Source organism: Eulemur rufifrons, chromosome 2 (assembly GCF_041146395.1).
Source record: "Eulemur rufifrons isolate Redbay chromosome 2, OSU_ERuf_1, whole genome shotgun sequence".
Taxonomy (NCBI): Eukaryota; Metazoa; Chordata; class Mammalia; order Primates; family Lemuridae; genus Eulemur; species Eulemur rufifrons.
The window spans coordinates 102,007,236-102,031,247 of record NC_090984.1 but is presented as its reverse complement, the minus strand read 5'-3'; the positions used below and the strand labels follow the sequence as shown (position 1 = coordinate 102,031,247).

Sequence of the window (24,012 nt, the reverse complement as noted above, 5' to 3'; positions counted from 1 at the left end):
AATTTTCAAGTCCTTCTATGGAAGACATATTTATAGTTATATATGACAAATAAATCTCCACAAAGTGAGGTCACTGAATATATATATTGTATAGTTCATTTTTTTCATTTTGCCATTTTCCCCAAATACCAAGGAGACAACGGATTACCTGAGCACAGACACTATTAATATTAAAACAGAAAACTACAAAATGTTCTAAACTTCATTCATTCAATACCTCTAAGTATCTAATCTGCGTTAATCAGTTTGCTAGGTGTGGGCATACAGTAGTGAAAAGGACAGTCTTTACCCTCACAAAGATAGACTAGCAGAAAAGACAGACATTGAACAAGTTATTGGAGACACTGGAGTTATAAAGAGGAAGTACAGGGCGCTATAGGAATATCTAAGAAAATGACCAAAGCTGTCTGGAAACAGTACCCTCTGCAGTGACAAGCACACGTACAAAACTCATTTCCAGAAAAGGCTAAATCTAACTAGATGTAATTTTTGCCACATAACACATTGTTTAAGCAATCCTACACTGCGAATTAGACTTCTCAGAAGTTAGAGCGCTTCTGGTGCTTCACTATTATCACATTCTTGAAATTATAAATATCCAAGACTTGTCTTTCATGTGAGGCTTTTCTCTTTGATTTGCAGTCTTTCCTAACAAGGATTGATTGGTTTCTTTTATAGGTTCTAAAAATGTGGGTAGGAAAGAAGAGAAATGAGAGGAAGAGACAGGGCAGAGAGCTCAGGAACCTCTGCTTTAGGATGAAGATGTACCAAACAGGTTCCACAATTCTTTCCAGTGCCTTCCATTCCTAGAGTGGCAGCATGCTTGGTGAGCCAATGGAAAGCATACTGAACCTAGAGTAGAAAGACCTGAGTTCTAATTCTGGCTTTTTAACTATGTGACTTCATGGGTAATTTACTTAAACCACCTAGTCTCATCTTTAAAATGAGGGTAGCATTTAGCCTAAATTGCTATATGATCTCTTATAATTCTAAAATTATGATTCCATAAATTTACTGATTGCTTTGAAATCTACTCATCTGTAACTAATTGGCTGAAACGAAAATTCGTGTCTTTGAATCATTTCTCAGTCTTTCTTACAACTAGAGATGGCCACAGAACACAATGCTCAGAAAAATTTTGTTTTTCTGATACTGGTACCACCTCATCTTCTTTGTTGCTTTCTTCTTTCTCCTTAGAAAGCTGTCCTTGGGGAACATGGCTGCAGCCGGCAACAAATCCTCAGGTTCTTCAGAGTCACAGACCTCCAATTCTACTAAAAACTATAACTGGCAATGGTGACACCAGAAACCTAGAGAGGTCTGTGCCATGTAATGCCAACCCCTATACGCTAATAACTAGAAAACAGTCTGGGGAGTATCCAAGCTTTAACATCTCTGGAGATAGTGATTAGTCTCTCTGGGCTACATCTCTACAGAGACAGATTTAAGATTTTTTCTTATAGGAACAAAAAGTTATAAATTCATAAAATTACCTTGGCTGGTATCTCTAGTGTCTTTAAGCAATCCTCACCTCCAATCTTTATCAGTTCTCTTTGAAATGTCCTTCAGAAGCTATTCCAATCCCTTCCTGCCCCTTTCAGACACCCAAACCCATCCCTAGGTCCCTCACTCCTGGCACAAGATCTCATCAGCCTCTTCACCAAGAAGGCTGGGAATTGTAACATAAACCTACGTACCTGCTTTCTTCTTCATCTAAAATGTTATCTGCATCATCACTTGGCCTTCTTCCTTTCCTCCTTTTAGGAGCAACACGCCCATCTCTCTCTCCAACATTCATCCCTCTGCTTGGGCTCCTGATGTAACCTTCTCCTGCCTCCCCTGAGACCTCATTCCTCTTCAATATTCCTCTCCTCTCTCATCAGGTGTGGTGCTTCTTCTCTTTTTCTCTCTCTTAGTAATCACATCCACCTCCATACCTGCAACCTCCAGAATCTATGTCTGTGGCCAGAACTCAAAGCTGCTTTTACAACTGCCTACAAAACATCGCTGCATGGATGCCCTGTAGACACCCAAATCCATACCTTGTCCAAAATTTAACATTTCTCTTCCCCTTTAACAGCTCCTCCTTTACGTTCCTGGTTACATTCCTTGATTAAAGACCTAATGATTCTCCTAGCTTCTCAGACTCAAAGCTTTGGAGGCCTCTTTTGCTCCACCTCACTCCCCACATCTTAGTGAATCTTTTTTTTATAATTTTTTTTTATTTCAGCATATTATGGGGGTACAAAAGTTTAGGTTACATATATTGCCCTTGCCCCCCCATGCCCCCTGAATCAGAGCTTCAAGCGTGTCCATCCCCTAGATGGTGCGCATCACACTCATTATGTATGTATACACCCATCCCCTCCCCGCCTTCACATCTGCCCGACACCTGATTAATGTTATTCCTAAATGTGCTCTTAGGTGATGATCAGTGAAACCAATCTGATGGTGAGTACATGTGGTGCTTATTTTTCCATTCTTGGCATACTTCACTTAGTACAATGGGTTTTAGCTCTATCCAGGAAAATACAAGAGGTGCTATGTCACCATTGTTCTTATAGCTGAGTAGTACTCCATGGTATACATATACCACATTTTATTAATCCACTCATGTATTGATGGGCACTTGGGTTGTTTCCACATCTTTGCAATTGTGAATTGTGCTGCTATGAACATTCGAGTGCAGGTGTCCTTTTTATACAATGTCTTTTGTTCTTTTGGGTAGATGCCCAATAATGGAATTGCTGGATCAAATGGTAGGTCTACTTGTATCTGTTTAAGGTATCTCCATATTGCTTTCCACAGAGGTTGCACTAGTTTGCAGTCCCACCAGCAGTGTATGAGTGTTCCTATCTCTCCACATTCATGCCAACATTAATTGTTTTGGGACTTTTTGATAAAGGCCATTCTCACTGGAGATAAGTGATATCTCATTGTGGTTTTGATTTTCATTTCCCTGATAATTAGAGATGTTGAACATTTTTTCATATGTTTGTTGGCCATTCTTCTGTCTTCTTTTAAAAAGTTTCTATTCATGTCCTTTGCCCACTTTTTGATAAGGTTGTTTGATTTTTTCTTGCTGATTTTCCTGAGTTCTAAATAGATTCTAGTTATCAGCCCTTTATCGGATGTGTAGCATGTGAAAATTTTGTCCCATTCTGTAGGTTGTCTGTTTGCTCTCGTGACAGTTTCTTTGGCTGTGCAGAAACTTTTTAATTTAATCAGGTCCCATTCATTTATTTTTGTTGTTGCTGTGATTGCCTTTGGGGTCTTCCTCATAAATTCTTTGCCTAGGCCAATGTCTATAAGAGTTTTTCCCATATTTTCTTCTAGAATTCTAATAGTTTCACACCTTAGGTTTAAGTGTGTTATCCACTGTGATTTGATTTTTGTGAGAGGTGAAAGGTGTGGATCCTGTTTCAGTCTTCTACATGTGACTATCCAGTTTTCCCAGCACCATTTATTGAATAAGGATGCTTTTCCCCAGTGTATGTTTTTGTCTGCTCTGTCAAAGATTAGATGGCTATATGAGGATGGTTTTATATCTGGATTCTCAGTTCTGTTCCACTGGTCTGTGTCTCTGTTCTTGTGCCAATACCAAGCTGATTTAATAATCACAGCCTTGTAATATAGTTTGAAGTCCGGTAAATGAATAACTCTCATTTTGTTCTTATTGCCTAAAATTGCTTTTGCTAAACAGGGTCTTCTCTGGTTCCATATGAAGTGTAAAATTATTTTTTCTATATCTGTGAAAAATGATGTTGGTAATTTAATAGGGATTGCATTGAATCTGTAGATCACTTTGGGTAGTATAGACATTTTAACAATGTTGATCCTTCCAATCCACGAGCATGGTATGGTTTTCCACCTGTTTACGTGCCCTGCTATCTCTTTCCTCAGTGTTTCATAGTTCTCCCTGTAGAGGTCTTTTACCTCCTTAGTTAAATATATTCCTAAGTACTTTATTTTCTTTGTTGCTATTGTGAAGGGTATTGAGTCTTTGATTTGGTTCTCAGTTAATTAGTGAATCCTGTTCATTTTCCACTCTTTCTACTCAAGCCTATCCATTTCCACCTCCTGGTTCAGTCCATCAACACTTCTTATCCACATCACTGCAATAACTTTCAAAGTGACCACCTTTTCCTTCTTTCCGCTTCTTCTGATTCATTTCACACAATTATTTTTCTAAAGGTCAGTCTGTTTACGCCCCCTTCCTTCTCAGAAATCTCCTATTGCCCATATTCAATTAAGTGCTATAGGGCCAAGAACACAAGAGTCATGGAGAAAACAGAATTTCCAAGTTTTATATGCTAGAGGGATATCAAAGGAAAAGAGGGGAACTTTGGGAATATCTCTTTGAAAGAAGAGGTGGTAGGAATAGATGGATTTCTCCCCTAATATGTCAACTTAATACAGTTAACCTGATGATATTGGATTTCTCCCAGCTGAATTTAAGCGTAGCAGTCACGGACCCTGGACAACTGGCATCCTGGCAAGACTGAATGAAATCTTGCCATCTATCCCATCTTCCCTGTCCCCTCCCTTCCACAGACACAGTAAGTCCCTGCTGTGGTCTTTGCATGGCAACAGCAGTGATTGATTTGTATTGGGGATCAAGGAACATCCTGGCCTGCAATAATTTCCCTGGGGCTAAACGTGGTAGCTTTAGGTTATAGCTGTAATAATGCTATGTGTTCTATTGACCTTTCAAAGTCATTTTTGTTAATAAACAAAATACATAACAGTTTGAATAACGTGCCGAAGAGGCAATTCAATTGAAACACAGGTCTGGCTTGAGCTGATGGAGAAACTCTGACTCTATCCTATCATCTGAATGAGCACCACCACCCCTCCCCTACCTCCAGAGGGCAGGAAGAGTACAGCTGAAGAAGAAATAGCAAGGGGAAGGAAAAGAGGACTTTCAAGTTAGATTCTTTAGACTTTAATAGGGAATTATTCTGGACTTTAATTTCTCTATAGAAATTCCACAGAAGAGGTTCATATCTGGGACTCTTTTAAATGTTGCTGACATGTTTGTTACTTGAAGTGTTTTTCTCCCCTCATGTTTGGCTTATTATGTAATTTTTTACTTTTATTATATAACAATATAGTTATACATAACTTGAAATAAGAAATAGTATTAAACATTTATGAAGCACCTATCAAGCCCCATTCCAAGTGCTTTCCACATATTAGCCTACTTAAACATCCTGACAACACTACCAGGTCAGCAATACTAATAGTCCCATTTTACAGATAAGGAAGCTAAAGCACAGAAGTTTGAGTAACTTGACTAAAGTCACATAACAGACAATTCTTAACTACAAATTTTCAGCTTTGAGTGCACTGTAGCTTTGAAGTTGATTCATTTAATTAGTTGCTCTACATGACCCATTTCAGAGCCTTCTGTGGACAAACAATGAAATGCCACCCAATGGTCCCAGCTGGAGCAAGTAATGCTATCAGAGAAGTGGGGAAGCAGTTCCTGATGAAGTGTTAGTCTCTTCTCCGAAAAAATGAACACCTCACTAGGTGACCCAGTCAGACTGGCAAGTCCAACAGGTTAAAAGAACAAAAAGTGCCAGGCATGGTGTCTTATCCCTGTAATCTCAAGCTACTCATGAAGCTGAGGTGGGGGGAATCACTGGAGCCCAGGAGTTCAAAGCTGCAGTGAGCTATGATCACAGAGTGCCATGAAGGTACTCCAGCCTGGGTGACGGAGCAAGATCCTGTCTCTTAAAGAAAAAAAAAAAAAAGAAGAATCAAAAGTCAGGAGGTCTAGGGAGAACTCTCTTTTCTCTCCGTGGTACTTCCTCTATCCATAAAGCAGGAACAGTCTCTTGGATTTCTTGAGAAGAACATTGTTTGTCTGTTTTCTCTGTGCGTCTCATCTAATGCTCCTCACAGGAGAAGCAGTTTTTCTCGGGGCTACTACTGGGACATGGTCATTGCAGGCACGCCGCCCAGTGTCTTTTTAACCTTGAAGCACAGAGGTGAAGAGCACGGTCTCTAAAGCCAAACTGCCAGTTTGAACCTCAATTCCACTATTTACAAGCTACATAACTTATGGGAAGTTTCTTAACCCATCTGTACCTTAGTCTCCTCATCTGTAAAACTACCACAGAGTAGAGGTGCCACTTAAAAGAGTGCCTTATAGAAAGTAAATGTTCATTAAGTGCTAGTTATTATTATAGTTACCATTTAAACTCTCACAAAAGACCTGCCTCATACCTTCTCCATACTTGTGCCTCTTCTGTGTTCTAAGCCTACAGAGCCAGGCTTTGCCCCTGCGGAGGAAAGCCTAAAATAGCCAGCACCTCTCCCTGGGTCTAGGTAGGTAAGTTCACAATAAGGCAAAAGAAATAAGCAGCCCGTATTTGACCTGGATCCAGGCCACGAGGTCCTATGTCACTTTACCAGCAATACAGATGACAATTAGGGTCTAATTGGCACTTACATGTGTTTTGTGATTAGTCTGAACTCAAAGGGGAGAGGGCATGACTAACTTCCAAACTCTAACATCAAAAGATACATGATACTTGCATCCCAAAGAACATAAATCACACAAGTCCAAAAACCAAGTTGGCAAGAATGTATCTTAAATGGCAAGGGAAAAAGGGACACCAAAAAGGAAGCATATGTATTAACAATTCATATGCAGAAATACAAAGTGTTCTTACATAGGTACTAACTTGTCAGTGGAGAGAAAAGACATTAAAGCAAAAATGCACAAGACAGGGCACGCTTACAAGACACCAGTGTGGGCTTACATAAATGATACTGACAAGCTTACTAAGAATAAATATACAAGTACACAATCAGAATAAAAATAGTTTTAAAGTTATCTCTGCAATTCAGGATTTGAAAAGTCTCAATTGGTTGACAACTTGAGGCAGCCTCTGGGGTAAATTTACCCCAAGTTCAGTTGCTGGGGATCGGGGCATTCTCAGGCAAGTACTTACTACAGAATTCCGCGTACTCAGCTGGCAGGAGGAAGGTCTGAGGAAGGATGTGAAAAGCCTTGAATCCATGCGTATGCTGCATTCGAATGATGTTTTTGTACAGTCGGTCCTTCCGGGTTAGCTCATAAGACCTAAAAATCAAAAAAGTATTTCCATTTCAGTAAATTATGACTCAGAAGTTTTCCTATGTTATCACACTCTAAAGAGTTCATAGTTCACAGTACTAGAGCAATAAAAAAAATAAAACAAGAAGTGTCAAAGTGAAATGGCAGAGATGTTGACTGTCAAGCTTAGTACTTAAGGAAATCAGATCTGATTTTATTTTTATTGTGAAGGTACATCCTCACTCTTTCAAACACACAGTTTGGCTTGTGATTATCTTTCAAATTTTTTTTTTAGAGCAATTTTTGTGAAACCATGGATAAGCAAAAAATTCGTGTTCTTTTCTAGTATGGGTTCCATCATGGAACCAATGCTGTGTAGACAGCTCAAAATATCAACGAAGTGTTTGGGAAAGATGTGGTTAATGAAGGCACACTACGTCGATGGTTTGTGAAGTTCCGTCCTGGTGATTTTAATCTTGAAAATGAGCCACATGGGTGACCTGAGACCAAGATAGATAATGATGAGCTAAGAGCTGTAGTGGAAGTGAATCCATCTCAGCCTACATTTGAATTTGCAGCAAGGTCTGACATGACTATTCCAACAATATTGGACCATTTTAAACAATCGGCAAGGTAAAGAAGCTGGATGGATGGGTACCACATGAATTAAACAAGTGTCAGAAGAGAAATCGTCTTGAAGCTTGCCTTTCTTTGTTGTCACAACATAAAGGCAAGTCATTTCTACACCATGTTGCTACATGTGATGAAAATGGATTCTTTTTGACAATCGCAAGCATTCAGCACAATGGTTGTATAAAGATGAAGTGCCAAAACATAGTCCAAAACTAAATATTCATCAAAAAAAAGCTAATGGTGTCTGTTTGGTGGTCCAGTGCTGGTATTATCCACTACAGCTTCATGAAACCTGGTCAATCCATTACAGTAGATGTCTACTGCGACCACCTGGACAAAACAATGACAATGCTTGTGATTAAGCAGCCAAGATTGGTCAACAGAGACAGGCCAATCCTCTTGCAAGACCACATGTTGCACAAACAACGCTGCTCAAACTACAGAGGCTGGACTTGAAAACTCTTGTCATCCACCGTATTTACCAGACCTTACACCTACTGACTACCACTTCTTCCAGGCTTTGGACCACTTCCTGCAAGGAAAAATATTCAATTCTCAACAAGCTGTGGAAAATGCCTTTCACATGTTTCATCACCACTCACTCTCCAGGCTTCTTCAATGCTGGCATAAACAAGCTACAGTTAAGATGGCAAAACTGCATCAATAGCTTAGGCACATACTTTGATTAACTGTACTGCTTCCTGTTTGAGATATAATAAACTAAACTTCTGATTCGAAATCAGACATTTCATATTTAATGACCTAATACCATGGGTCTGATATGTCCCTTCTGCACGTAGCCCAAGATAGATCTTAATTTTAGACTATTATGATCCTTTTAAAGTACCAAGTTAGAAACCCCATTGGGAACTTAACTACATCATCAAGAGATGGATACAGAAGAAGTTAAATTATAAAGAAAGGCAAGGAAATGATCACCTTAAAATCAAGGTAATAGTTGTTACCTACATCAGGTGGTATATTCTTGTGTACAGTACTGCAAAAATGCACTTCAGTTAGCTTCAACTGGACTCATAAGCCTATGATTTGTTCCACTGCTTAAAAACCATCTAAAAATCTTTGGTGTAACCGTTAAAAATTTACTCCACCTGTTCCTCAGTTCAAATGTTTTACTGTGATTTCAAAGACTGCCTTGTCAAATTTAGGTATCAAACGCTTCTTTCTTACCCACTTCCCTCTTCAGAAATCTAAAGCAGAGGTACTGAAATTTTAGTGTACCGAAGAAGCACCTAGAGAGCTTCTTAAAAATGTATTTTCCTGGGTTCCACCTTTCAAAATACTGGGATGGGCCAGGCGCGGTGGCTCACACCTGTAATCCTAGCACTCTGGTAGGCCGAGGCGGGTGGATCCTTTGAGGTCAGGAGTTCGAAACCAGACTGAGCAAGAGCCAGACCCTCGTCTCTACTAAAAAAAAAAAAAAAAAATAGAAAGAAATTATATGGACAACTAAAAATATATACAGAAAAAATTAGCCGGGCATGGTGGCACATGCCTGTAGTCCCAGCTATTCGGGAGGCTGAGGCAGGAAGATTGCTTGAGCCTAGGAGTTTGAGGTTGCTGTGAGCTAGGCTGATGCCACAGTACTCTGGCCTGGGCAACAGAGTGAGACTCTGTCTAAAAAAAAAAATACTGGAATGAAGAGCCCAGGACTCTGTATTTGAAACAAATACCCCAGGTGAGTCTGGTACCAATGGTCCAGGGCCCACACTATACCACTGATTTCATCTACAACAGTAATTTCCAAACTTCCCTGTTACAAATCACCATTGTGTTTTAAATATATAACTTTCTAGGCATATATTTACCTAGAAAGGTAAAGTACCTAAAAGGTGCTTCTTAAATATACACCTTCTCTGAAGATGATTTCCCTGAATCTGCAATGAGATCTGAAAATGTGTATTTTAAAGTACCCCAGGTAATTCTTATCATTAGGGAATTAGAAACACTGAACCAGAGGGTACGAAAAAGAACTTACTCTCCTACAGATGCCCAATATCAGTGGTCCTCACACTGTTTTGCTTGGTACCCAAATTTTAGGAAACTACATATATTCTTGCATGTTTAAGTTGACATCTAAGATTTTTCATCATAAATTTTCAATTGTTCCAAAGAATCCGAAGAATGGTAAATATTATTTTAAAATAAAACTGTAACACCACACTTAAGTATATTTGATGGAACCTAAATAACATCAGAATTCAATACCTTCCATAACATTTTTAAAATAATTAGAGAAAAAGTTCATTTTTTCAGCAAAATTTTCACTTTTTTAAATGTTTTTTACTGAAGTTAACATATATACATAAAAGTATATACATTACATGTGCAGAGCATAATGAATTTTTACAAAGTGAACATACCTGTGTAACCACCACGCAGGTTAAGTACAGAAGATTCCTAGAAGCTTCCATCAGATCCTTACCTAGACACTATCCCCCAATTACCATTGTTTTAATTCTTCCATTCCATTTTCCCCAAAGAATGTATTTAGACAAACAGAATGTATGTAATGCTTGTCTTTTACATCATATCATACCTTCTCTACAGCAAAAATATACATAGGAATTGATATGTAGTATTTTTTAATTTCCTGTGAGTATAAATAAGGTTCTAACGGTTTAAAAAAAAAATACATACATACACACACACACACACACACACATGCACACTGGACTGATTATCACTGCAAGTATTATAGTATACAATTCATCAAAATACCATAAATATTCTAATCAAAAATTTTGATTAAAATGTATTGCACACAAAAATAGAAATTTTACTGGAAGACAAAAAAAATTAAAGGATTGTCACATATCACAAGAGACTAAGGAGCCATGACAACTAAATGCAATGTGGGATCCTGGAACAGAAGAGGACGTTAGCAGAAAAACTGGCAAAATAAGAATAAAGTTTGTAGGTTAGTTGGTAGCAGTATACCAATGTTAATTTCTTAGTTTTGATAAATACACTACAGTTATATCAGATATTAACATTAGGAGAACTGAGTAAAGGATGCACAGGAACTCTATATTATTTTTGCAACTTTTCTATAAGTCTAAAATTATTTAAAAGTTAAAAAGTTATATTAAGAAAGAGTTCACAGTATTATTGAAAATATTAAAGTGCTTGAATTCCTTTTGCATGTGAGTTAGAAGTCTTTGGATTGAAACAGGAGAGATATAGCAGCAGAAGCCACACAGTATACTGCAATTAGAAAATGGATCACTAATGTTCTCAAACTTACAAGTACAACTCATTCAAAGATTAGTCAAGGAAAACATAGGTTGGAATTTGTTACTACTGACTGCAAATTGAGAATGGAATTCCTATACACTTACAGGAATACTTCAAAAACTATGGAAATAAATAATTTACTATGAACATGAATTAAGAATGTAGACTCTAGTATGGGCTATTTCAAATACTGCTTCAATATCTATTTAAAGTAGAGGCATCTTATTTACCTCAAGCAGCCAGTCATACATTTAGAAAACCAAACCTGTATCTTCTAGGCATTAAGGAAAAAAGGTTTAAATTATTATTATTTTCTGTCAATGGAGTTCAGACATAAAATAAAACCAGGATTTGCTATGAAGACTCATAATACACAGTCACAGAGGCAGCACAGGTCAGTTTCTATACACATTGAGTGGGTGTAAGACCATAGAATTAAAAAAAATCAAGAAACACCCATCACTTCATGAAAACAAGCAGAAAAGCATATGAGGTAACTGAAAATAAAGTTAGTTAGCATGAGAAAGTAACTTGGGTTTAAGTCCTGGAAATAAAATGTAACCACTGACCAAATAAAAATTATTTTATTGCATTTGTGTCTCTTTATTACATGGGTGAGACTAGCTTCCCTCTCTCTCCATTAGGTCATGTATTTCTCCATGGTTGAATGCTGCTAGAATAAAGTGGGGTTCCAGCATTAACATTTTTCCTATTTTCTTTTTCATAGTTGTATACCCTAAGAAATCTTGTTCACATAAATAATTGCTAATATATACAGTGTGTACTATGTGGCAGGCACTGTTCTAAGCACTTTACATCTTGATATATTACAACAGTCCTACGATGTATGTGCCATTAATATCTTCTTTTTACCAATGAGGAAACTGACATTCAGAAAGGTCACTTGCCCAAGGTTACTCAGCAGAGCTGTGACCTGGGCCCAGGTAGTTGGCTTCTAGCCCTTAGGTAATAATACTGCTTCTCTAGGCTGCAATCAATAAATGCAACTAGAAGGAATTTTCTATAGCAATAACACTCAATTCTTTGAACTCCTTCCTAATTACATGTCAAAAATCACAAAATGATCTGTCATTAAAAATTATGCTTAGGCTAGGAGCAGTGTGGCTCACGCCTATGCTCCCAGTATTTTTGGAGACCTAGGCAGGAGGATCACTTGAGACCAGGAGTTCAAGATCAGACTGGGCAACATAGCAGGACCCTGTTCCTACAAAAAATAAAAAATTTCTAAAACTTTAAAAATTATGCTTAATGGTCTATCAGCTGACAATTAGATGTTATCCTTCAAGTCTTTAAAAACAAAGAAATAGAAACCACCATCATGTAAAAAGGATTTGTTATTCTGTTACTAGAATTCAATTTGACACCAATTTTTTGTACCTTTCTTTGGAACCCTGGAAATTTCTATACCAGGATAGGATAACACACCAGATTAAGAGTCTAGGTGGTTTTTCCTAAGTGGCCAAAAGGGCAAAGAAAAAAGAAAAAAAAAAAGATTCTAGGTGGGCTATTCTTTTATAAAGGTGAAAAACAGTAACTACGAAAGGGAGGTGAGATAGGAGAACCCATTCTCATGAGGTGATCTCATAAAGCTCAAGTTTAGGAAAGAGAACCAAAAACTGTCTCCTTTTAAAGCCATTCATGTCTACATAGCCCTTGGAAAATGTTCATACATGCTCAGGGATATGAATATATCAGTTTGATTTCAGACTGCCACCCTGTATCACAAACTTCTTCTTTTAGGAATATTAATTATCTTTGCTGGCTACATGCCCCAATGTCAGGTACCTTTAAATGGAACAAAGCAGCTACAAGAGCATTACCTGGGAAAGTGATTAACCTTTTGTGCTTCAGAAAGGGTGCGAAGTAAAAAAGGCTTCAGGTGGGATCCTGTCCACATTAGATTATAGTCAGTGCTGCTTGGGTGAACCTAATGGTAGACAGACAAAAAGGCAAAAACACATCAGAGCTAGCCCCTTTCCAGGAAGAGCAGTGGCACACAAGTCCACAGTGATTTTTCATCCACACAGCACTCACAGGGGTGGCCCAGTTAGTACGTGAGCCGAGTGAGATAAAAGCAGAGTATCACAGAACCCAGGGACAATTAAGTTTAAGGAATGGGAGAGTCAGGCAAATCCTAGATGCAGAAAGTAAAATAAATTAACCCTTCTATAGAAATCCATGATGTCTCTTAATATTTTTGCAATATCAAAGTATGAGATAAGGACCCAAACCCAAAACTCCTCTTTCAGACTGTCCTTACGTCCTTGTAGATATTGGGTGTCAAGTGTTGGTCAGAACTATAATAAAAACTTACAGTAGCACACAACTTAGATTACTTCATTCATTAGAATTCATGTGTCCATTCATTCAACAATTATGTACTCTGTGCCTATAACATGATACGTACGATGTTAAGTGCTGGAGGTAAAAGAGCAACAAAACATAATACAAGATATCAGGAACTTTCTCAAAATGTCTCCTACAGATCTCAACTGAGGATAAGGAACTAGCAACCAGACTTTTATCAACTCTCTCAAAATATCTGTAGTGGAAGTCTGTCCAGAATTTTTGCCTATCCTTTTTAATGACAACATCCCAATTTCCCAGTTTTCTTTGGGGAATGATGTACTCCTTGGTTTTAAAGGATCTGCCCTTTACCCACCACTCCCCTTCCCCCAAGGAGTGGATCCATGACCCAAGCCAGGCCAGTCATTTGTTTTCCAGAATGTGATTCCTGAGCAAAGAAAGCCACAAGGACAATGAATGGAGTCCAGCCATTTCCATGGCAGTGCCCTGAGGAGATGATCCTGAAGATTCCTGTTCCTAGATCCATGGGACTGTCCTGGTCTCTCTCCTTCCAAAGGCCTGCCTTTTCAGCTTTTTCTCTGATTCTGCTAGCCCCCTCTGCACACCTTTCCTACAAATCCATTTTGGTTCAAGTTAGGCAGAGTCTGTTTCTGTTGCTTGCAATCAAAGAATCTTAATTGGTATGAGACAATTCTTTACGGAAAACTCTGCCTCTAGCCTAAGCCCAAAAACACAGCAAAAAAATTTTTTTTGTTTTTAAATCCTGTGGAAATGTTTTCCATCTATTGCAAGGAGAAACTGGTAAAGCCACTCAGTAATTCAATCAGAGTTCTGCACCATCACTAAGGATTGGTCCCATGTACTTTCTAGAGCTGGCCCTGTTAATTGGTGAAGGGAGTTAGGTGGCTATGATTTTCAGCTTTTGAGCAGATCAGATGAGGTAGTAAAAATAAGCTTACTTCATGAAATCCATGGGCTGTCAGAATGCTGCGTACCAGGCGACTGTCCGTTCGCACAATTTTATAAGACAAATGATAACGTTCTAAAGAAAAACACAGAATCAAATTCAGTAACCAGAAAGTTAGCCATAAAAACAGAAATAAACTGTAAGATGGTGGGTTGCTTAATTATACTCAATAACATTATACTGCTACTCTTAAAACTAATATAAATAAGTTGAGGATTATTTTGGACCAAGTGTTCTTAACCTGAAACTTGTTGGGGTTCACGAATCATGGACAGGGGGAAAAATTACATCTTTGTTTTCACTGCTTTGCTTTTTTTTTGAGACAGGGTCTTGCTCTGTCACCTGCGCTAGAGTTCAGTGGCGTGATCATAGCTCACTGCAACACAAGGTAGGCCTGGTATATGTTACTATGCCAAAAAAGAAGGAAAATGCTCAAAAACTGATTAGGGACATGTCACAAAGAGTATGAAGGGACTCCCAATGGCCAAATTCGAGACAATCTAAACATAAAAATCAATAGTAAGGCTGGGCACAGTGGCTCATGCCTGTAATCCTAGCACTTTGGGAGGCCAAGGCAGAAGGATTGCTTGAGATCAGGAGTTTGAGATCAGCCTGAGTAAGAGCAAGATGAAATCTCTACAAAAAATAGAGAAAAATTAGTTGGACATGGTAGCACGCGCTTGTAGTCCCAGACACTTGGAAGGCTGAGGCAGGAAGATCGCTTGAGCCAAGTCCAGGAGTTTGAGGTTGCAATGAGCTATCATGACGCCACTGCACTCTAACCTGGGAACTAAGACCCTGTCTCAAAAAAAAAAAATGAGAGAGAATAGTGACAGAGTTAGATTATAATGCATTCATAAAAGAATCCATGAATCCACACTGATAACAAGGTAAGAACATATACTGTTTTCTTTTGCTGCTGTAACAAATCACCACACTTGGAAATTTAAAAATAAATTTAATTGTTTTACAGATCTGTAGGTCAGAAGTCTAACACAGGTTTCACCAGGCTACAATCAAAGCATTGGCAGGGCTATGTTGCTTTTTGTAGGCCATGGGTAAGATTTGTTTCCTTCCTTTTCCGGCTTCTAGTGGCCATCCCCATTCCCTCACTTGTGGATTATGGTCCCTTCCTCCATCTTTGAAGCCAGCAACAGTGGGTCTAGTCCTTCTAATGTCACAACATTCTGACCTCTTCTACCTCCTTCTTCCGTTTTAAAGAACCCTTCTGATTATATTGGGCCCACGTGGATAATCCAGGACACTCTACTTAAGGTCAGTTGATTAGCAACTTTAATTCCATCTATAACTTTAATTCTCCTTTTGCCAATGAAGGTAACATATTCACAGGTTCTGGGAATTAGGAGGTGGACATCTTTGGGGGGACTGTTATACTGCCCACCAAAGAAAAGAAAGCTCTTAATTCCAAAAAGTCCAGCTAATAAATGTAGAAGGAAAGGTAGAATTAGAAAATCACCACTTTATAAAAACCATAAGAGTGAAGTGATTCAGAAAAGAATCAATGGATACCAATAGAGACTATTAGGGAACAGGATACTCATACATCTCAAAATATCATGCCAGAGAATGCTTATGGCAAAGGGGAAAAGGTACCTGTGCAATGAAGCAACCTGGTGAATGCTATCTTAACCATATGACCAAACTTGCCATCACCAATAATGCAAAATAATGACATCATGTACTTCCAAATGTGATTAACTGAGAAGGACACAATTTCACTAAGCAATATTCCTGAAAATTTTTAAAAATTTCAATCTAAACATGGAAAAATCAGATAAGGATAACAATCAAGCTTAAGGATACCTGCAAAACGGGATGGGGCCAGTGGTGCAATGGGTAACTGCAAAACAACTAGTCTGGAATATTTAAAAATTTCAATGTCATGAAAGAAAGAAAAGTCTGCGAAATGCCTGTAGATTAAAGTAGACTAAAGAAATATGACAACTAAATGTAATCTTTGATTGGATTCTAGATAGAAAAGCAAAAAGCCACTATAAAAGACAAAACTGGAACAATGAGAAAACCTGCACACAGACTGTAAATTAAATAATAATATTTTAGGCCAGGCATGGTGGCACACACTTGTAATCTCAGCACATTGGAGACCGAGGTAGGAGGATTGCTTGAGGCCAGGAGTTCAAGAACAGCCTGGGCAACATAGTGAGATTCCCATCTCTTAAAAAAAAAAAAAAAATGCCTATAGTCCTACCTACTTGGGAGGCTAAAACAGGAGGATCACTTGAGCCCAGGAGTCTAAGGCTGCAGTGAGCTATAACCATGCCACTGCACTCTAGTCTGGGTGACACAGTGAGACCCTGCCTCAAAAATAAAATAATAATAATATTTTACCAATGAAAGATTGCTGTGTTGATAGAGAAGCAGCAAATATGGCAAAATGTAATTGGTAATTCTAGCAATAGTATACATGAGTTCACTGTACTATTCTTACAACTTGTCTGAAGGTTAATTTTTCTAAATTAAATGTTTATTAGAAACATTTCTAAATATTTCTAATATTTCTAAATATTTTATTTAGAAAAATGAAAGAAAATCAGGTCCTTTCATTATTATAACTGTGATCACTAACACTTCCACTTCTATACAGGAAAAACCAAAGCATCATCAACTATGCAGTTACTACTGGAGACAAGGACTGAACCCCAGTCTGTGCATGTTCTGCAATGCTTGCCTCTCAGTGCCAGGCCACAGGGAAGGTGATCAGTAAGGTATGTAGGAAAACAGAGAATAGTAACACAGGGATTGGGAGAGAAGGGAGACTAGTAAGAGAAAGAGTATGTCTCTAGAGCCAAACTGCTAGGGTTCAAATTCTGGTTCTATCACTTCCTGCTTGTAATCTTCAATAAGTTATTTAATTTCTCTATGCTCAACTTCCTCACCTGTAAAATGGAGTTGATAATAACAGTACTTATCTCATAGAGTAGTTGTAAGTACTAAATCAGTTAATACATACAAAGCTTTATAACAGTTGTTGCTACACAGTAAAAATTTAAAAGGTAAACATGTGGTAAAATAGCCATTAACACACAGTACCACACATAATAAATTATATATTTTATATAGCAAGTAAAAAAATTAAAATGCTATTAATATTCTTTCTCCTATGCCTCCTAATATAGAAGAAAGTACAATCACCACTTCACTCAGTGGCAGACCTGATTCTTACAGTATATAAATTATAAGCAGTGACCATCCACTTCTGCCATCTATCTGTACCAACTCAGATACATTGAGCGTGCTCCAGAAGGGGAGTGCAAGAGAGGAAAGGTGGAATGATATAAAGCAACCATCACTGCTGGGAATTTTTCATTCATTTATGTTCTTTGCCGAATAGACCTATGTGTCCAATAATGCCAGTTAGCAGTATATCTTAGACGTGAGATTATAAATTGGTGACCCAAGGACCAGACCCACCCTGCAGACATGGTCTGTTTGTCACTCACAGTGTTTTAAAATAAAATTGAATTAGGTGCTAACATTTGAAAATTGGAAGAATGAATACAAAAACCTAGATTTCTGGGCTTCTCTTGAAAAATCTGACAACCTTGGTATGATGGCTAATTTTATGTGTCAACCTGACTAGGCCATAGGATGCCCAGACACATGGTCAAACGTTATTTCTGGGTGTGTCTGTGGGGGTGTGTCCAGAAGAGATTAGCATTTAAATTTGTAGACTGAGTAAAGCAGACTGCCCTCCCCAATGTAGGTAAGCATCTAGTCCATTAAGGGCCAGAAAAGAACAAAAAGGTAGTTGAGGCTGGGTGCAGAGGCCCATGCCTGTAATGCTAGCACTCTGGGAAGCTTACACGGGAGGATCACTTGAGGTCAAGAGTTAGAGACCAGCCTGAGCAAGAGTGAGACCCCATCTCTACTAAAATTAGCCAGGGTCAGTGGCTTGTGCCTGTAGTCTCAACTACTCAGGAGGCTGAGACAGGAGGATCGCTTGAGCCAAGCCCAGGAGTTTGAGGTTGCAGTGAGCTATAACGATGCCACCATACTCTATCCTGGGCAACAGGGCAAGACCCTTTTCCAGGAAAAAAAAAAGGTGGTTGAATTCACTCTCTGCCTGGCTGGTTAGCTGGAACATGGTTCTTCTCTGTCCTTAGCACTCCTGGTTCTCAAGAATTCAGACTCAGGTTGGAATCTACATAATGGCTATCTCTATCTCTCAGGCCTACAAACTACACCACCAGCTTTCCTGGGTCTCCAGCTTGCAGATGGCAGATAATGGGACTTTTTAGCTTCCATAATTACATGAGCCAATACTTTATAATAAATCTCTTTCAAAATTTCCTCCTCTCTCTCTCTCTCTCTCTCTATTCTATTGGTTCTATTTCTCTGAAAAACCCTGACTAAATACGCCTGGGCTTTCTGTCCTATGACAAGAGTCAACCAGAAAATTGCAACTGCGAACGGAACCTGCCCAACTGCCAAAAAAAGACCCACCTTATCCCATGTTCTCTTCCCTATTAAAACAAGTGGCAGGGCATGGCCCTTGACTACTAGCAAGCTGCCAAATATCCTCTTTATGAGCCTCTGAAAAAGCATCGCATGAATTACACCATGAGACCGTAGAATTTGCTCTTCTCTAAACACTCACATGTACTCCCTGAGGCAACTCAAGTGCTAGAACCCCTGGCAAGTTTCAGGATTGACTACAGCAGAGCAAATGAAAAGAAGAAACCAATCATCTGTCAGCACAGAAGTTCCTAAGCAGCAGTAAAGTACCCTAAGAGGTTTGGACAAAAATAGCATGGGAAACCAGAATAAAGATAAAGCTGACATTTTTGACTTTTAGAACCAAAAAAAAACCCTTAATGACAACATGGTGTAGCCATGCCCTACTATCAGAAAATTAGGTTACCTGGGATTAGGATTAGAATACATGTATTGTCTAATATTGTAGTTACTAGGTACGTGTGACTAATGAGCACTTGAAATGTGACTAGTGTGACAAAGGAACTGAATTTTTAATTTTATTTAACTTTAATTAATTTAAATTTAAATTTAAGGTCAGTCACAATGGCTCACACCTAGCACTCTGGGAGGCTGAGGTGGGAAGATTGCTTGAGCTCAGGAGTTCAAGACCAGCCTGAGCAAGAGCAAAACCCCATCTCCACCAAAAAATAGAAAAATTGGTCAGGCATGAAAGCACATGCCTGTAGTCCCAGCTGCTAGGAAGGCTGAGGCAAGAAGATCACTCGAGCCCACACGTTTGACATTGCAGTGAGCTACGATCACACCACTGCACTCCAGCCCCAGGCAAGCACGAGACCCTATCTAAAAAAAAAAAAAAAATTTAAATTTAAGACCCAATACTTAGATCAGTTACTGAAAAACTTACTTGAAATAACTTGAGTATATGAATTTACTTTTCCAATTATAACGTTTATGAAATCTAAATACAGATCAGGTATTTCCAATGAAAATTTTGCAGTAAATTGAGATGCACTATAGATGTAAAATATCTTGTTAATGATTTTTTATATTGAATAAATGTGGAAATGATATTTCAGATATACTCAGTTAAATAAAATGTATTATTAAAATTAATTTCACCTTTTCTTTTACTTATTAAAATAATACTATTAGAAAATTTCAAATTACACATATAGCTTGCATCATACTTCTACTGCTAGTCTATATAATATTTAATAAATACAAACTTATTAAATGGATACATTCAGAGGCAAAAATTTTTGAAAATATGTTTCATGTGGGAAAAGTTTAAGCTGAAAATACCACTGTTGCCTGTTTAAAGTACATACAATTTAGAAAAAAACAAGGTTATAATGAGGAAAAATCCATATTCCTAGACTATTTCACAAGTAAAGCATAAGAAATCATACTGTACCAAAAATATTAATAGTAAATTCAATGACACATTTGATAAACAGAAAAACAAAGTCGGCATCTCTAATAACACTATGAGATCAAGAGAAGATAACTAATGCCCCAGATATGCTTCTCAAGGGGATTTAACCACAGGCTTATGATCTGAACAGATCTATGTCAGCTATTTAAGACAGCCAAAAAAAAAAAAATGTTACAGACCAAGAGTGTTTAAAAATTCAGAAAATTGAGGCAGCAGCTAGCAAAAGTCATTCAAATTGTCCTTTTCATAAAGGAAGTTGTAGAAAATTATTAAATCTCAAGTAACTGGGGAAAACAGAGAAAATTCAAAAACACAGAATTTGAGAAAAGTTTAGTGGCTTTTTCTTTAATAACTGGAATGTGTAAAGAAAAGAGACCAAAGACTATGGGTTTTAGAAAATAGTAATTGCTTGAATAATGGAATGATTACACTGATGGATATTATTTTCCTATAAATACTAGGTATTCTAAAATAGAAGGGTCTGTCTATTCTCATAGAATACATAGACTATTTTAAGTGATAAGCAGACCAAAGAAAGCATGTTTTGAGAGGATTATTTACTTCTGTTGTTTTTAATCATTTTGGCTCAACTCGTATTTAGAGGAAGTTTCTCAGGAAAGGGTCTTTAGTTACTCAAGTTTCAGAGAACACGAATGAACCACGTCCCTTTAAGTGGTAACCTAGCAACCTGCTGAGGGGATTAGAACATAGGGACCCTTTGGGAGTGAGGAGGATTCAAATCCCAGAAGCAGGTGTTCACAGTCCTCTGAACTCCTGGCTTATTACGGGGCAATGACAGACCTTAAAGTCATTTAGAAGTAGAGCACATCCTATTCAATAAGTAAAATAAGCAGCACAAGTTTTGAGTGTGCCTGACATTAAATGATCTCATTTAATCCTCACAATGACTTGAAGGTAGATATTATCTCCATTTTACTAACAATGAAACTGGTTAAGACAGTTTAAGTGACTTGCCCAAGACTCACCACTAATAAATGCCAAAGCTGGGATATGAACCAATGACTGAGTACCCAAGTATAGACCCTTTCCACTATACCAAATGACATTGCTGAGCTTTGAAAATAGCTACAGGCTAACCCCAGGACTCAGAGCACTGCTTAAAACCCAATATGAATAGAGAAAATAAGCAAAACCAAGAGTTGGGTCTTTAAAATGATAAACAAAATTGACAAATCTTTAGCTAGACTAAGAAAAAAAGAGAAAAGACTCACAATTACTAAAATCAGAAATGAAAGTAAGGATATTTCTACGGATTTTATAAAAATAAAAAGGATTATAAAAGAATACTATGAACAATTGTATGCCAACAAATTAGATAAGCTAAATAAAATGGACAAATATCTAGAAACACACTAACTACCAAAATTGACCCAAAAAGAAAACATAAAATATGAATAGACCCTACAGCAAGTAGAGGTTGAATCTATAATCAAAAACCACCCAAGAAAAGCCCAAGACCAGATGGCTTCACTGGTGAATTCTACCAAACATTTAAGGAATTGATACCAATTCTTCTCAAACTCTTGCCAAGAAGAGGCAACTCACTCTATCACATTACGCTGATACCAAAGCCAGATAAAGGCATCAGAAGAAAACAAAACTATAGACCAATACCCTGTATAAATACAGACACAGAAATCTTCAACACAATACTAGCAAACCAAAACCAGCAGCATATTAAAAGGATTATACACCTTGACCAAGTGGGATTTATCTCAGGAATGTAAGGGGGGTTCAATGTACAAAAAGTCAATCAATGTAATAATACACCACATTAATATAATGAAGGAAAAAAAAAGGTTTCTCAATTGATATAGAAAAAGCCTTTGACAAAATCCAACATTTTTTCATGATAAAAACACACAACAAACTAGGAATGGAAGGGAGCTTCCTCAACATGATAAAGGTCATTTATGAAAAACCCACAGCTAACATCAGGCTGAACAGTGAAGGACAGAAAGCTTTCCCTCTACACTCAGGAACAAACAACGATGCCCTCTTTCTAGTCAACATTGTACTGGAAATTCTAGCTAGAGCAATTAGGCTAGAAAAAGAAATAAAAGGCATCCAGGTTGGAAAGGAAGAAATAAAATTAACTCTATTTGCAGATGAGATATTATATGCAGACATCCTAAGGAATATACACACACAAAATATATTATAGCAATGAATGAGTTCAGCAAAGTTTCAGGATACAAAATCAATATACAACACTCAACTGTTATTTCCATATACTAGCAATGAACAACCCCAAAATGAAATTCAGAAAACAATTCTAGTTACAATAACATCAAAAAGAATAAAATATTTAGGAATAAATTTAACGAAGGAGGTATAATATTTACTTGTACAGTGAAAACTACAAAACATTGCTGAAAGAAATTAAAGAAGTCCTAAATAATTGTAACGATATCATGTGCATGGATTGGAAGACTAAATACGTTAAAGTGGCAATACTCTCAAAAGCAATTTACAGATACAATGCACTCCCTATCAACATCCCAACAGCCATTTTACACAAGCATAAAAGCTAATCCTAAAATTCTTGTGGAATAGCAAGGGGACCCTGAATAGCAAAAACAATCTTAAAGAAGAAAAACAACATTACAGCACTCACACTTCCCAATTTCAAAACTTAATATAAAGATACAGTAGTCAAAACAATGTGGTACTAACAAAAGAATAAATATACAGATCAATGGAATATTAAGAATCCATAAATAAACCCATACATCTATGGTCAACTAATTTTTGACAATAGGGCCAAGACCATTCAATGGGGAAAGAACAATCTCTTCAGCTAATTGTGCTGGGACAATTGAATATCCAAATGCAAAAGAATGAGGGCGGACCTTACCTAATACCATATTAAAAAATTAACTTAAAATGGATCAAAGACTATATTGCTCCAAATATAAGAGGTTAATCTATAAAACTCTTAGGAAAAAACATAGGGGTCATGACCTTGGGCTAGGCAATAGTTTCTTAGATATGACACCAAGAGTACAAACAACAAAACAATAATTAGATAAACTGGACATCATCAAAACTAAAAACTTTTGCTCATGAAAGAACACCATTAAGAAAGTGAAAAAACAATTCACAGAATAGGAAAAAATACTTGCAAATCATACCAAGTCTGTCTGGAAAGTATCCAGCTATGTAATATGAAAAATAGACACATTTATTGAAGAAGATACAAGATGTAAGAAACATTGTACATAGGACAATGACCCCTCATTCCCCTCCAAAGTAGGCACCTTGTGACCTCACACGGTTCTCCCAGCATCTCTTAACCTAACCTGTACACGTTCAACATTCTCAGGTGTTCTGCTTGTTGCAGGTCTTCCAGAACATGGATCACTTTCAACAGATTCTCGACTGTCTTTGAAGTGTTTGTGCCACACTTTTATTTGCGCTATACTCATTACATCATCCCCAAACGCCTTCTGAATCATCTGAATATTTTCCATGGAGGAATGTTCAGGCTTAACACAAAATTTGATGCAGATTCGTTGCTCTGCTCACTCAGTCATGTTCAATATGACGGCCACACAGTACACATGCTCAATCACCAACGTCTAGCGCACCCCTGACTAGTACAGTGAAGGCATCATTGTTCACGCATGCGCATTCCACTCCACTCTCCTTGGCTGCCAGGTTACATAGATGTTGTGCAAACCGTTCTCTTTATATTAACAATGGCTTTTTTTTTTTTCTGGACAGCCCTCGTATACAAGGGTCCCATATCCAGAATGTATAAAGAACTCTTAAAGCTCAACAACAAAAAAGACAAACAAGCCAATTTTAAAAATAAGGAAAGGC

The 24,012-nt window shown here is 37.7% G+C and overlaps 1 protein-coding gene across 2 annotated transcripts in view; it reads right to left on the bottom strand.

The window, feature by feature from the left end:
• Nucleotides 1-24,012, bottom strand: part of TTLL5 (tubulin tyrosine ligase like 5) — a 276,452-nt gene that overhangs the window by 243,034 nt on the left and 9,406 nt on the right. For both annotated transcript variants that reach the window (XM_069489049.1, XM_069489040.1), the window contains exons 4-6: nucleotides 14,245-14,327; nucleotides 12,799-12,905; nucleotides 6,966-7,096 (exon numbers count right to left, since the gene is read on the bottom strand). In XM_069489049.1, coding sequence (XP_069345150.1) covers nucleotides 6,966-7,096; nucleotides 12,799-12,905; nucleotides 14,245-14,327 — 321 coding nt within the window. The remainder of the gene's footprint in view (nucleotides 1-6,965; nucleotides 7,097-12,798; nucleotides 12,906-14,244; nucleotides 14,328-24,012) is intronic.